General features: G+C 33.2%; 2 protein-coding genes across 5 annotated transcripts; one reads left to right on the top strand and one right to left on the bottom strand.

Annotated features, from left to right (window-relative positions):
* Positions 1 to 7334: 7334 nt before the first annotated feature.
* Aven (Apoptosis and caspase activation inhibitor) lies at positions 7335 to 8748 on the top strand. Its single transcript, XM_077436019.1, has 5 exons — positions 7335 to 7421; positions 7500 to 7630; positions 7714 to 7898; positions 7977 to 8382; positions 8454 to 8748. Exons 1-5 carry the CDS (start codon positions 7396 to 7398, stop codon positions 8552 to 8554), a joined length of 849 nt encoding a protein of 282 aa, XP_077292145.1. The 5' UTR covers positions 7335 to 7395; the 3' UTR covers positions 8555 to 8748.
* LOC143915385 (acid phosphatase type 7) lies at positions 8650 to 13295 on the bottom strand. 4 transcript variants are annotated; one of them, XM_077436016.1, is made up of 10 exons: positions 13038 to 13295; positions 11992 to 12186; positions 11501 to 11622; positions 11216 to 11400; positions 10938 to 11138; positions 10586 to 10710; positions 9683 to 9818; positions 9541 to 9602; positions 9367 to 9458; positions 8650 to 9296 (listed from the first exon to the last, which is right to left on the bottom strand). In XM_077436016.1, the coding sequence occupies exons 1-10, from the start codon at positions 13144 to 13146 to the stop codon at positions 9171 to 9173; spliced, it is 1353 nt and encodes a 450-aa protein (XP_077292142.1). In that variant the 5' UTR covers positions 13147 to 13295; the 3' UTR covers positions 8650 to 9170. The 4 variants fall into 4 exon arrangements, with proteins under 4 accessions (XP_077292142.1, XP_077292143.1, XP_077292140.1 ...); XM_077436017.1 differs by lacking the exon at positions 10586 to 10710 and adding an exon at positions 10396 to 10520; XM_077436014.1 differs by lacking the exon at positions 10586 to 10710 and adding an exon at positions 10196 to 10320.
* Between the last annotated feature and the right edge of the window lie 93 nt (positions 13296 to 13388).

The raw sequence follows: 13388 nt of genomic DNA, 5'->3' as shown, positions 1-13388 counted from the left end.
GTAAAGTCAAATTCAAATTCAATTTATAAGAGTTTTGTTTTCACCGATTTTCCGATACCACGTAATTATATTTCAAGAGATGTGCGTGCGTAAAAACGATCCAATTTTTTTTTTCACGTATAGGTAATAAATATCTAAAGAGATGGATAAAAAAAGAATCGAACTTCCCTCCCTATATTATATATTATGTACATACAAAATATGTAGATAAACTCAGAAACTGTTAAAATTATAAGTTAAAATCACATGGCCAGCAGTCTATGTACATATAATAAAAATGCGATAAATTAACACCGAACGAGTGGGAGAATGTGGATAAAATAAAATGGAAAACAAAGGGACTGAAGACTTTTACGACAGGGTGTGCTGTAACATTACACAAACAGCTCTATTTGGGTTTGAAAACATTTTCAATAATAAAATCGAGTAGAAATATTTACTTTAACCGTCAATGTGCATACTTAAACAAAAATAGAACAACATTGTATTCATAGTTATATATATATACATATAGGTATGTACATATATCAATTATATTAGGAATAATCTATAAACTAGTGTTGTGCCCGATGAAATATCATCGCACGGGTTATGTCATACCAAGTTATTAAATAATTAATATTACGTGCGCGCGCGCGCCTATAAATTACCTTACACTATATTTATATATAACATATAACTTTATTTTAATTCGTGTATCAATTTCTTTCACAAACCACCCGTTGAAAACAACGAGCAGAACACTAGTGATAAATAAATACATTCAAATGTATCGAAAATTTCAGCACGATGTTGACACGCGCTAAAAGTAGTTGTGGAGTAAAACCAATTCAAGTTCAAGTATTTTTTTTTTCACAAAAAGATTCCAGAATGAGTTCGTATGCTAATTTTAAACACGTGCGTTTGTTTAGAAGAAAAAAATGTAAGCATATGGATAGACAGTGAGGATAATAATAAAAGGGCCTGATCCTAAATTTAGGCGTATTCCCCTTTGTCCTGGAAGGTGGGCGCGTGCGCCAGACCAACTTTATCCTTTTACAGACAACCAAAACCGACACCACGAAATGCGTGCATGTTAAAAAACCCATATTTTTATTTTATCCCAACGTCCATAAAACTCAATAAACATCCTTCGACGTGGAATCTCTCCGAGCGGCGAGCTGGAATCGAAGAAACAAAGTCGACCAAGTTCGACGAAAAAATGACAACGCACGTGATTCTCATGATTGAGATAGAATTTATCTACAGGTTGGACCTTATACACATTGTTGAGCCACCCACGGAGGTACCGGGGAGTCCCTTCGCCCACGTTGAGTCCCGAAGTTCAAATTACTCTGTCGTATGGAAAAAAAGTTAGGCAGGAGGTATTCCTCGGCAGGTCTACCGAGTCGAAAGGCGGTCTCGCGATGCAGATCGGAATGATGATTTATAATCGAACCGAACCCAGAAGAATAATAAAAACTGGTGCAATTCCACAACGATATGTATGTATTCTACATAGCACCAGCTCGAACAGCTCGCAATAACTTTACGCTTGAACTGGCGACAAAATACATCAGCCGTAACACCAGTCGGTTTCAACCTTCTCAACACCAAAATGGCAAAACCATATAGGATAATCAAGTATGATGCATGTTCCGTATGCCAGAACTACATAAGTTTATTTCTCGTGTAAAAATACATAATCCATAAAAAAAAAGCATTCTAATGTAGCACATTACCCACAGTTAAAATCCGGCGATTTCCAACTAGGTTGTCGAGAGGAGAATGCGAAAAAATATTAATAATGGCGGAAAAAACATTGCCATCGTCTACATACTATGCCAAACACTGCATTGGACGGATTCCTGTATTCATTCGTTTACGTCAAATCAGGCGCGTAACTGCTTTGCCGCACGGGCATGCGGTGCATGCGGGCCTTTTAGATTTAGGGGCCTAAAAGGTTATTAAATAAAAATACTAGACAATTATTCATAATAGGAAACACTAGTTAAAAGTATATACTCCAAATTTGATACACAACACATTGCGTTTCGAATTTTCACGTTATAGTACTCCTTCTCAGGATATTAATTGTCTGCAATCTCATATATAAAACCGAAACGGGGTCTGTAATTCGTTTCTGATTGGCTGAATTGATTAAAAACGTTTGTGATTGATCGGTCGATTTTTGTCGATTCAAATAAATTTAACAAAAAAAACAAATCAAGATTTTTTTCATGGTTTTCATTTCATTTCCATTTACCGAGCGAAGCCGGGTAGCACCATTAGTGATATATAAAAACGATGATAAAATAAAATGTCTTTTATAATTACATTTAACATTTAAATATTGTGATTTAATTATAAATTTAATTTAAAAAAATAATAATAAATAAATGGGGGCCTTTTACTAACGTTTGCATAAAGGCCCAATTTTTCTAGTAACGCCACTGCGTCAAATATGATAATAACTGGGAAAAAGATTAAGAAAATAGAAAGAGATGGATGGAAAACACTGGATGAATAAAGTACCATATCATGTGAAGAATTATTTAAAATGCAAATTAACAGCATTTTGACAAACTTTTGCCTTAGATATGTAGAATGACTTTATGGATATATGAAAACTTCTACACATTTGTCTATTAAGCATAAATAGCAAAGTTTAAATATGTACAAGCCACATAAGTACAGTAGAGAAAGGGAGAGGGGGGACTTTGAAAACTAAAAAACTTAGCATTAGAGATAAAATTTCTGGAAATGGGCTAATATGTATGTACATATATGTACATTACGCAGTGGCGCGCGGTGAAATTCTTTGTTTTTGTATGACTCGGTATGACGTCACCTGTTCCCCTTGTATCCTGCTCGCGCACACGTAAGTAAGGCTGTGCGACAAAAATAGGGAGAATTTCACGGCACGCCACTGATATTACATACCATAAACATATGTATGTATCTCAGTGGTTAGCGTATAATGCTTTCAACTGAGTGGTCATGGGTTCATTCCCTATCCTGGTGTTCCTGGCCAGACCTTGGATATATTTGACTCCTGGTTGATCGTTTTCTATCTATAGTTCGCCAATTTATCTGATGTCAATGAAACGGTTCCACCAAATTGGGAACCTTGCCTGTCACTCGCAAAATCGAGTTTAAAGCATCTTGAATTTGATGATATTATAAATATCCTATATACTGTAAAATTTGTGTATTTCTCGAAATATTACTATTATCAATTCGTCAATAGATGTATTTATAATACTGTATAAAAATAATTGTTTATCGATGTTTGAAGTTAACCAGGAAAGCGCATACGGTTTATCTTTTAGGCTTTCTTGGTATATATTGTTGCGTAGGGGTGGGTGGAGGATCCAAGTAAAAGGCTAACAGTCGTTTCACAGCATTTATTGATGATTCAGGAGATACACGCAGTGTCACTGCTAAGTCCAGAATGAATTATATCGGCTACGTACCGCCTTATAAAGGGTAGATCTCTCAGGACGCCTAATCTGTTTACCTGTTGTATAGTCACGTATTCGGATATGTATTTCCAAGACATTGGGTCTTCCCGTACCGATTCTGAGAACTAACTAATAACGGTCATTGTTTAGCCTAAATGCACTTAGAGTCCAGATATAATCTTTGGAAGTAAGTGCATGCATTTAGTTAACCGATAACAGATATCCGTTGGTCTAAGTACAATTCGCTCAATCCACGGCGTACGCAACAATATTATACATATGTATAGAAATAAATAAAAAATATGTTAAGTCAACCCTTATATAATTTTATTTCGTTTTCTAGCACATTTTACATGGTTGATTGTTAAAAATCAAATATGTAAAAATAATAAATTTCATTTGTTTTTTTTTTCAAATAGTCAACTGAAACCGTTTACAATAAAATTAGAATGGCTACATTATCGTGATTGCATTTTATATGCAGTAAACATGCAGCCTTTTATGTAAGGGTGATTGTATTATAGAATGAAGGTGAGAGGGTTACAATGTCTCAATTTCATAATAAATTCAATCTGATAAAGCCTTAAGGACAGGCTTTAAAAATTCTGTACTAATGTGTAGTTCGAAATATCAAGACATAAAATTGAGGTGGTCTAATCGGGTGAGAAGGGTTAGTAAATTGAAACCTCTCCGACAATTTACATAACAGATTTAATTAATTTGAAAAAAAAACCGAAACTCTTGAAGCATACTTCAATCGTTGGTAAACATACCCACTTTCAAAATAAGTTTGAAATAAAAAAGCGACAGTTTTATTCAGTATTGAATCAACGTAAAGTTAGGTCACGTTATTCAAGTATGAATAATGCAACACAATTAAAATGTTTTATTCAAAAATTGTTTGCTTACGCGATGGATGAAAAATGGCGACTCTTTTTATTGTACGTTGTTTTGTTTTGTGTAAATATTTGAATATTTATTATTTAAATTCGGTGTTGCCGTTGCAGAAAATTATTATCAATAGATGAATGAATAAAGCTCGCATACATGGAAAGAATTATAACAACAAATAATATTCAAATTAAGTTAGCATATAATGCTTTGAATAGTCACGGGTTCAAATCCCACTGGTTTCTGCTGGCCAAACTTTTGATTTGTGAATCCAAGCGATCGTTTCCAATTATCTGATTTTCATTGAAACGGCTCCAACAAATTGGCAACCTTACCCATTTTTTCGCAAAATATCAAATTTTCAGCAATCTCGAATTTCGCTAAATTGTATAAAATGCTGCAAATTTACAAATTTGACCACAGACGTCTCTGTGGATGCTAATTGATATGAATTTACTGAATTGTTTAAAATGCTGCAAATTTGACTATAGATGTCTCTGTAGTTATTAATTGATATGTATTTATGTAATTTGTGTAATACTAATAATATTTGTATCAAATGTACAATGTTTCTGGCCAGAAAGGTTACCTGTCAGGCCTTCCTGGTATAAATTAAAGATGAAATATGCAACGTTCATCTTGTCAATTTTCCGAATATTCAAAGATACAATATGGAACATTGATGTTTATTTTTATTCATTGGAATTTATGGTTTTCAGTTTCCAATACGTTTTACGGTGTATTGTTGTGTCTGCGTTGTAGGGATCCCAAATCCGAATATTCGAATACTTTTTATACAAACTTATTTTTTTATTTTCAATCTACAGCACATTTAGTTCTATTTGATGATCCGGATAATAATTCTCTTAAAATTTTAATAATATCTTGAACTTGTTAAAACCACAAATAAATAATTTAAAGCTACTATTCGATATTTGATATTCGAATATATTGGAATATTTGGGATCCCTACTGCGTAGTCTTTTTTTCCGCGCCACACCCATTATAATTAAATTATTTTTCAATACGTATGTTTAAATCTCACACTATTTCTTATATGAAAAGGATCATCTATTTCTAAATGCAAAATTAAATCAATTTTCTTTAATATCACACTTAATATTTAAGATAATCTACCTAATCATAATATCAGTACGATTTCTGAATTAACCCCGACGACTTGAATACTATCTCAAAATTGAAAACATAACAACAAGCACAGCCTGCAAACCACTTCAACCCAGACGACTTTATCGATCATAAAACGACCACGTGCATACCGGCGCTAGTTGCATATGTAGGTGCATCGAGAAGTGTGCACATGCAAATTTTTCCCTCTACATTAGGTGCGTGTGAATGGATACTCACCTAAAACAAATATGAAGAGTAGTCGACTTGTAGTGAGTACAAACGAGTGGTCCTTTTGTGTTGATGATTGTCACAGCGACGGGAGGACCGCAGAGACCGGCCTCCCTATATATTCCCTTCCTCTTCTATTCAACCCCAAGGAAATGCGCCGATCGATAGCGCATGGAATACGCCTTCAGATGAACACACAAACACGTCAAAACAACTAATGGCACGATTGTACAAAACGCACCTTACAATCAAAACCGATTTATCGATGATGGAGTATGGAGATGAGAAAAATTCATAAAGTATCAACAATATATATTTGGAATACTTGGATGATATTAAGAAATTTAGTAGGAATATTTATAAAAAGAAAGCCTTAGGAAAATAATAAATAATAGGGAAATGTGGAAAAGGGTTCACTGGATTTCACTCTGAAGTTCTATTTTTTTTTTCTATTTCGATAGTTCGCCTGTTATCGCGGCACTGTAGCTATGAAATGTTTAAAAATCTGCAAGATAAACGATCCTTTGTCGAATTTGGCGAGCGGAGGTGCGCAGAAGTCGCCTCCCGAATCACATTTGCCCGTTGTTTTGGGATATGAGCAGTGAGCGGTGAGCAGTAGGCACAAGGAGCATGCGCGCCCACCAACCCCTGCCTTCTACTTATCCACACATCAAATGCCTGTGTATGTACATATGTATGTAGGCATGTGTAAAATACGCGAATTTAATTTATAAACAATAATGTTAGGGATAAGCTTAATTTAGAATGAAGTATTTAAACGAAATGAAGTACAATTCCCTAATGAAAATATTTGTGATGAATTTTTATCGTCTACTAGTAATAATCTACTTATGGCTTACTCATTATTTATAACTATATTACTACATATTAGTGACAGAAAGGAAAAAATCTTATGTACACTGAAATTAGAGCATTGATTAATAGATACTTTTTTCGAAGGGTGAAATTACGCCCCCTTTATTAGGTGAGAACAAATACAATAGATAAAAACAATCAGTATTCAACGATCTTTAAAATTCAATTCGAGTAGATTTATTTAAAAATCATAAAAAAAACATAGATAAAGTAATAATTCATTATAGTAAATACGTAAATAGGAAACACTATAGCCGTGGACTTACTGGGTGTGTATATTAATTTACTATTAATTGATGTGATTTATTTTATTTTATTCAATGGCTATTATTGATGTAGAATAACATAGATGAGGCCTGACGTTCGAAAAATTGTATCCCCTTTGAAGAGTGCACACAAAAAAGTGCACTCTTTCAGTAGGTGGCTGGCGATTGACATTTTTGCCTTTCTTCCTTTTTTTTATTACTTTCCCCGAAAGTTTAACCCCCCCACATTCCCCCGTTGTTGGGTTCGTTTTCTTCAGGCAAATTTGTTTGCAATTCTTCATCAATGTTATTCTACATACATATATCTATAAATGATGTAATATATTCCTGACCTACCTAGGTCCCTCATTATATTTATAAAATATAGAAAAACAACAATTTTTCTTCTGAAAACATACCACAACACATATGGAACTTATATATTATAATATATCATGAATGTCAGTGTTTCTGAATTAAATTATATAGAACGTGAGCCATAGACAGTAAAAGTTTAACTATGGCCAAATAAAATTTCATAGCACACTTTGACATCTGTCAACAAGCGCTCTATTTTGACCATGTCTGAGAAAAACAAGAAACAGAAGTCAGGATCTATACAGATATTCAAATTTGGTATGAAAATAATGTTTTACGGTATATTTTTATCTACTTTGTTTTTTAGGAACCAAAATCAATCTCAAAAGAAAGATGATAAACAAAAAAATCAGAACAAGATTGCAAACCCCCAAAAGAAAAATGAAAATAAATCTAAAAATATTGAGAAATCATCAGTAAAACCGGTTCCAGTGAAAGGTTTCCATAAGCTTAATTCAATTTATTTATTTTCTACTACCTACCATGTCTTCATTAAATATCTTTTTCATATCCTTCATCAGAAACAAAAATAAAAAATGATCCAAAAACTCCAATCTCAGAGGCACCGGTGAATCCTGTCAACGAGCAAACATCTAGCCGTGGCAAATACAGCAAAAGAAAAGTTGAAAGCAATTGGTCAAAGTTAGAACTACCTGATAACATCTATGAATCAATTGAAGATAGCGCTCGAGGTGCTAACATGGGGGTAAAATCTTTACATCAACTATAATTTTTCTCTTTTTTTTTTTAAATCCAAATTCATATATATATTTTGTGTTGACAGGAACTACTCAAAAAGCCAATCTCAGTCGGAGATCACTTTCAATTCAAACATGAAAAATTTTGGAATTTCGATTCCAAATCTCGCAACGATAACGATTTATTTACATTAGACATGTTAAAAATAGCTAGTCATATATCATTTATACCCTTCTATGAAAGAAACGAATTGGATCCGTCTTTATTTTCTTCATACGAAATACAATGGATGAAACGTACAGCCAACATGAATAGATGCTCTCAAAATATATCTGACGTTCAACACAATATTACCGATTTAAAATCGTTTGATGTATCTGAAACCAACTTAGATTCTAAATCATTCCCTATTGTAGATAATGATGAATTAGACGAAATCCTGAATGTTAGTCAGAAGTCAGTAACCGATGAAATCAAAAATGAAAAATTAGGTAAAATATACGTCTTACTTTATATATATAATACATTCACAATATACGAATTTACGTTTCAATCCTTTCAGATGCTGAAAATTGTCCGGACACAAAGAATAATACCCCGAATTCAAAAATCACTCAAAATGATGACGATTTAGAAGAATGGCTAAATGAATATTTAAAATAAATAGCAATGTTTTCATCAGTTCTAGACACCCTAAAAAAATTAAAATAGATAAAAAAAACATGAATAATATTTTAATATATATATTTTTTATTTTTGCATAAAAATACATGAATAATATCACAATAAAAATTCAGTGTTATTTTTACCTACGTACATATTATTAAAATTAAAATAAAAAAATAGCCAACATCGACTAGCATCGACTTTGAAATTAATTTTTAAATACTACTTACTCTTGTATTCTACACGCATAACTAGTGTGTTGTATATTTGTATTTTTTTATACTATTTTTCACACAGTATATGTATATTTGCCTAAGTATACATTATGATGTTGTTCGTTACGCTCAAATTAAATTATATTAATTATTGCATTATTACAACATAGATACATACAATATATGTATGTACATACATTCAAACTGAATTTGGCACACATAAAAATAAATATAATTTTTTTAATATTGCAGCACTACATATGTGCATAAAATTTCAATTCAAAATATTAAAATGAGTACATATTTCATTACTTAAATTTTGAGAAAATATTTGTCGAGGGACAATAAAATCACTCTTGGTGATCCTGATATGATTCTAGTTCTATATCTGATGGATTTTATAATTCTTGCTTAGGCGATTTATAAGCTCGTTTCCCCAAATATGGCCTCTTGGGATAATCACCGTGCTTTTCCTTAACAATCCAAAATTTGTCAATCACAGCGCCATTCTGATCATCAGATATCTATGTATTTGGAAATTAAAATTAATACTGTATAACAATAACCTCATAATATTTTGGACGAAACCGTTACCTGTTCAATATATAAATGCGATGTATTATATGCTTTCAGTCTCGTATATCCATAATCTTGACTATGGAATGCTGACCACTCAGGAGGAGTTACTGAAATTATTATATAACAACAATTGTATAGCTTTTTTTTATATAAAAGTTTTCGCAATACTTTCAATACAATTAAACTTACGGACAAAAGGTTCCCGACCCTCTTTGCATCCGGCCGATCCAGTCACTATGTGAACGGGTGCTCTGTAAACATAATTTGCAGTAAAATAATTTAAAATGAACACTTCCTCTGCGCACACACTCATCAGGAAAGAAACACTTACTGAGGATTGACGTACGGCTTTTCATAAGAACCATTATACACCGTGTAGTCATAAATCGGCCACAATCTTTCATATGAATGCTCGTGAGCCCATATTTCTAAATCGACACCATAAGTATAGAATAATTCTTCAAGACCTAAAATCAAATAGACCTTAGTATCGAAATATACATGTAAATGTATCGATATTGTAAAAGCAATACTTTGATTGAGCGTTGTATTAATTTCGTTGTATGAATCGTATATAATCATTTTAGGACAGGCTCTCCAATTTAGTTCGTCGTGTATTATTTAATAAAACATTTTTTTAAACATGCATAATACTCAATGCTTAAAAAACAGAGTTGATACTTAAAACAACACAATTAATACTTAAAAAAAAAAACACCACTAATGCTTAAGAAACATAATTAATACAAATACACACAAACTAAAAGGAAATTAGGTTTAATAATAATATGTAGTAGTACATGCAATAAACTAAATCGATGTTACATGTTAGTAGCACCCTTACCAAACGTATGAACAAAAGGCAAGCCAACTCGGGTTATAGTCTCGTGATGCGTGCAATCATCGAGGTTAGAATTACTGCAATACATTGGGCGATGGCCGTAGACAATAATCCATGGCCGCCGCTTTCTGCAAACGCAAAGCAAAACAACGCCAAATAGTAACCACTTCAAACGATCATGCAGCGTGAGTTCTCACACTCACCGAACGCGTGGGTAAACGGTAAGCCTGTCCTAGATATTGTGTCATGTTGTTTACAGTCATCGGGATATACGTTACTGCAGTACATAGGACGGTGACCGTAAACAACAATCCAGGGTCTGCGCTTTCTGTAAACGTGAAAAGGAAAGGGATAACGCTACAAACGAATCGGTGCGCGAGTCCCTACACTCACCGAATGCGTGCAAAAACGGCAAGCCGACTCTAGTTATCGTCTCGTGGTGAGTACAATCTTTGTGATTCAAGTTGCTACAATACATCGGTCGATGACCGAATACAACTATCCAAGGGCGTATTTTTCTGTAATTCATTCAAAATCACCGACATCTGACATGTACATAATTTGAAAACCTCACATAACATATAAATTCATTTACATTGTCGTTCAAAGATAAATTGCATTTTTTTTTTTAAGAGCCACATCATGAAATTAGTTATTCTTTCACAACAAAAATTTACCATTTGATCCTCGGGTCGGCACTGTTTCAACTAGATCACATTAATATAATAAATATTTAAAACAATACCTATTCTCAATTTTATTTGCTTCTTGCAAATCAGCCACAAGCCATTCGTACTGCAGAACAAGTTGCTTAAAACCATAATTCAAAAAGTAATAAAACTCCGTTGAAATGGATATGAAATGAACCGGACCCATATTGAAACTGTACATCAATCCTTCATTGTCTCCGGGCATAGAAAATCTATTTCGATAGTTGCTGAAGTTACTGCAAATCACAATTTCACATTGAAAAATTGCTAATCCAAGTTAAATTGTGACGTAAAATGCAATTGAAACGCTTACTATGCCTCTTCGTGATTTCCAGGGCACACCATATAAGGAACGTAACCAGCCAGAGATTGAATTTGATTCATGAAAGCATCACCGACGAGAGAATTTTGAGAATTCATATCGTAGGCAAAATCTCCCACGTGAATAATTGCATCATACATGTTCCTTTGTGCTTCTTCTTGCAAACGGACTAAAGACTGAGAAAAATAAAATCAGCAAGGTTTTAACTTCTATAAAAAGAAATTTAAAATGCATAATGACATAATGACATAATGACATAATGACATAATGAATTACCTGAGCATTTTCATTTCCCATATCACCAAAAATAGCCAAAACAGGACTCCAGTCATCTCCTTGGGGCACCGTATTGAACCAAAGTTCAAGAGACCACCCGAGACTACTTCCACAATGGTAAACTGGAAACAATGCAAATTTCAAAATAGACACATTTGTATAAAAACGTTTTCAAATGTAAAATAATATATATTTATAATAAGAACAACTCAGATTTGGAACATTTCAATAAATGATCCGTGACACATTTTCCACTATCAATAATTAAATTGCGATAGTTAAAGGTCAGACAGTCAACGAACCAATGAAGATATTTATTACAAATTATAAAGTACATGCAATAAATAAATTATTGCAATATTGATTCAGAAAATAAGTACAAGTGTCCGCAAAGCTAACAAAGCTATTTATCTATAGTAATTAATTAAAAACAAAAATCGTTAGCAATAATAGAACATACAAAACTGATAACAAACTTGATAAAAACATACCATAGCGTTGTTTGGGCCTCAAATTCGGTAAACGTACTCTGTGAATGTACTGCGAATGTTTGCTCTTTCCTCCGTCGACAAACAACGTGGATTTCCCCGTAGCGGTCATATTCATTTCACCGATACCATACTCTACAATGGAGTCGGGCGTTGCATCAAACGTTGACCATGTCACAATAACTTCACTCACATTATCTGTAACATGAAACTCAATGAATACATCAAACATAGATAGACTGCAAAATAAATGCTAAATTTGGGCATCCATTATTTGATGACTCACAGCAGTATATTAGTATAATGGTTTTATCATTTAATTTATCAAATTTGGGTGCCACTTTAGTATGCGGTCTACCTTCACGTTTTTACTTTAATATGCAGTCTCACTGTCTCAGTTCTCGCGTGTGACAGTGAGACTGAGTAATACCGACCCTTACAACCTAATCTTAAATGAATAAGGCCAGCCCTAACTTAACCTAACCTAACCTGACCCTTAAATAAATAGGTGTTGTATTTATTTAAGGGTCAGGTTAGGTTAGGTTAAGTTAGGGTTGGCCCAATTCATTTAAGATTAGGTTGTTAGGGTTGGTATTTTCTTCGCTGCTGACGATATTTTGATAGAAATGCTTCGACAACATTATGGGGCGGCAGGAAAAAACAAAAATTATAATCAACAGGTCGTTGATACGATATAAATAAAAAAAAATAGTCGACTGCGAATCAAAGGTAGACCGCATACTTAAATAGCACCCAAATTTGAGTACAGGAATATGCAATATTGAAATCTAGATATGAGATTTATCAAAAGTATTGACTAAGACATGAAAAGAAAATAATCTAATAAGTGAGACAAATATTTGAATTTTTTTAAAAAATGTATAAGGAAAAAAATTGATATGAAATATATATGTATGTAATATTTATATTGAATTAAAAGTTGAACAAAGGATAGAGACAAAAAAGTGATATATGAAAAAATCAATATGTACATAGATTGAATAATGACAAAATCAGTGACGTATTGAAATGAAATTAACAAGACCTACCCCCAAACGACAAATGTATCTGTTCTGGTTGATAACTATCGTAGCAAAAAGTAGGTTCAGCCACCAGGGCAACGATCACCAGTAAAAAGAGTCTCCGAAGCGACCACATCTTGACTATCCTTCCAAATGGAATTCACGAAACGACATGCGACAGTGACGACGACGACTTCTATCCACTGCCGCTCTGATTTTATCCGTTTTAGCGACTCAGTACATGTATTAGTACCGTGTTGTTGTAATGTGACAGCGCAGAAATAACACTCGTATATTCGACCATATATTATATCATATTATGAATCGACACTATCACGATGAAATCAAAAATAATCAATATAAACCGGTAGCACGACA

Source organism: Arctopsyche grandis, chromosome 8, assembly GCF_051622035.1.
Source record: "Arctopsyche grandis isolate Sample6627 chromosome 8, ASM5162203v2, whole genome shotgun sequence".
Taxonomy (NCBI): domain Eukaryota; kingdom Metazoa; phylum Arthropoda; class Insecta; order Trichoptera; family Hydropsychidae; genus Arctopsyche; species Arctopsyche grandis.
This window is presented reverse-complemented; position numbering and strand designations above follow the sequence as displayed.